The sequence below is a fragment of the Pterocles gutturalis genome, unplaced genomic scaffold (genome assembly GCF_000699245.1).
Source record: "Pterocles gutturalis isolate BGI_N339 unplaced genomic scaffold, ASM69924v1 scaffold2363, whole genome shotgun sequence".
NCBI classification, from domain to species: Eukaryota; Metazoa; Chordata; class Aves; order Pterocliformes; family Pteroclidae; genus Pterocles; species Pterocles gutturalis.
This window is the reverse complement of record NW_010122710.1, coordinates 30234-30884: the sequence shown is the minus strand read 5'-3', so window position 1 is coordinate 30884 and position 651 is coordinate 30234. Positions and strand designations below refer to the sequence as shown.

General features: G+C 62.5%; 1 protein-coding gene across 1 annotated transcript in view; it reads right to left on the bottom strand.

Annotated features, from left to right (window-relative positions):
- Position 1: 1 nt before the first annotated feature.
- Positions 2-651, bottom strand: part of JADE2 (jade family PHD finger 2) — a gene marked incomplete at both ends in the record, with an annotated part of 23202 nt that continues 22552 nt past the window's right edge. Inside the window, 1 exon segment of the mRNA XM_010077591.1 lies at positions 2-651. This exon segment is cut by the window's right edge and continues 11 nt beyond it. Coding sequence (XP_010075893.1) covers positions 2-651 — 650 coding nt within the window.

Genomic DNA, 651 nt, shown 5'->3' with positions numbered 1-651 from the left:
CCGTCTCGGCGTCGAAACGCCGCAGGGGAGCTCCGCCGGCACCCTCGGCTTTGGGGGGCTGCGACCTCCGAGTCCCTCGGCTCTCCTTTGGTAATTTGAACCGCACGATGGTTTTGGGGCTACCTACGGAGTCAGGCACTTTGGCCACGGGGCTGGGCTCCGGCTGGGCGCAGCGCGGTGTCTCCTCTTCCTCCTCCTCATCCTCCTTGCCGGCGCATCCCCTCGTCCCGGCCGGGCCAGCTTTTGGGATAGAACTTTTCCTGGCTGTTTTTTTTGCCTCACTCATCCCTCTGCGGTCGGTGGGAAGCTTCGCTGTCCCTTTCTCCGATTTGCTGGGTCTGGAATCGGGAGCGCAGGGTTTGGTGGCATCATCCGACAAGTCGCTGGCGTTGTTAGTCCAGGGCTCCGAGCTCTCCGGCTGGCTCCCGGCCACGGCGGGGGGGCTGCTCCTGGGCAGCTTTTTCTTAGTGTTCGTTCTCGTTTTGCTTTTCACTTTCTTGGTGGCCTCGCTCTGTTTGAACGGGGAGCGGAGGGAATGGTCCATCATGAAGCTCAGCAAGGTCTCCTCGTCCTGGAGGAGCTCCTCGGAGAGCCCGGGGGTGCTGTCCTCGTGGTGGGCGTTGTTGAGGGACCACTCGCTCATCGCCATGT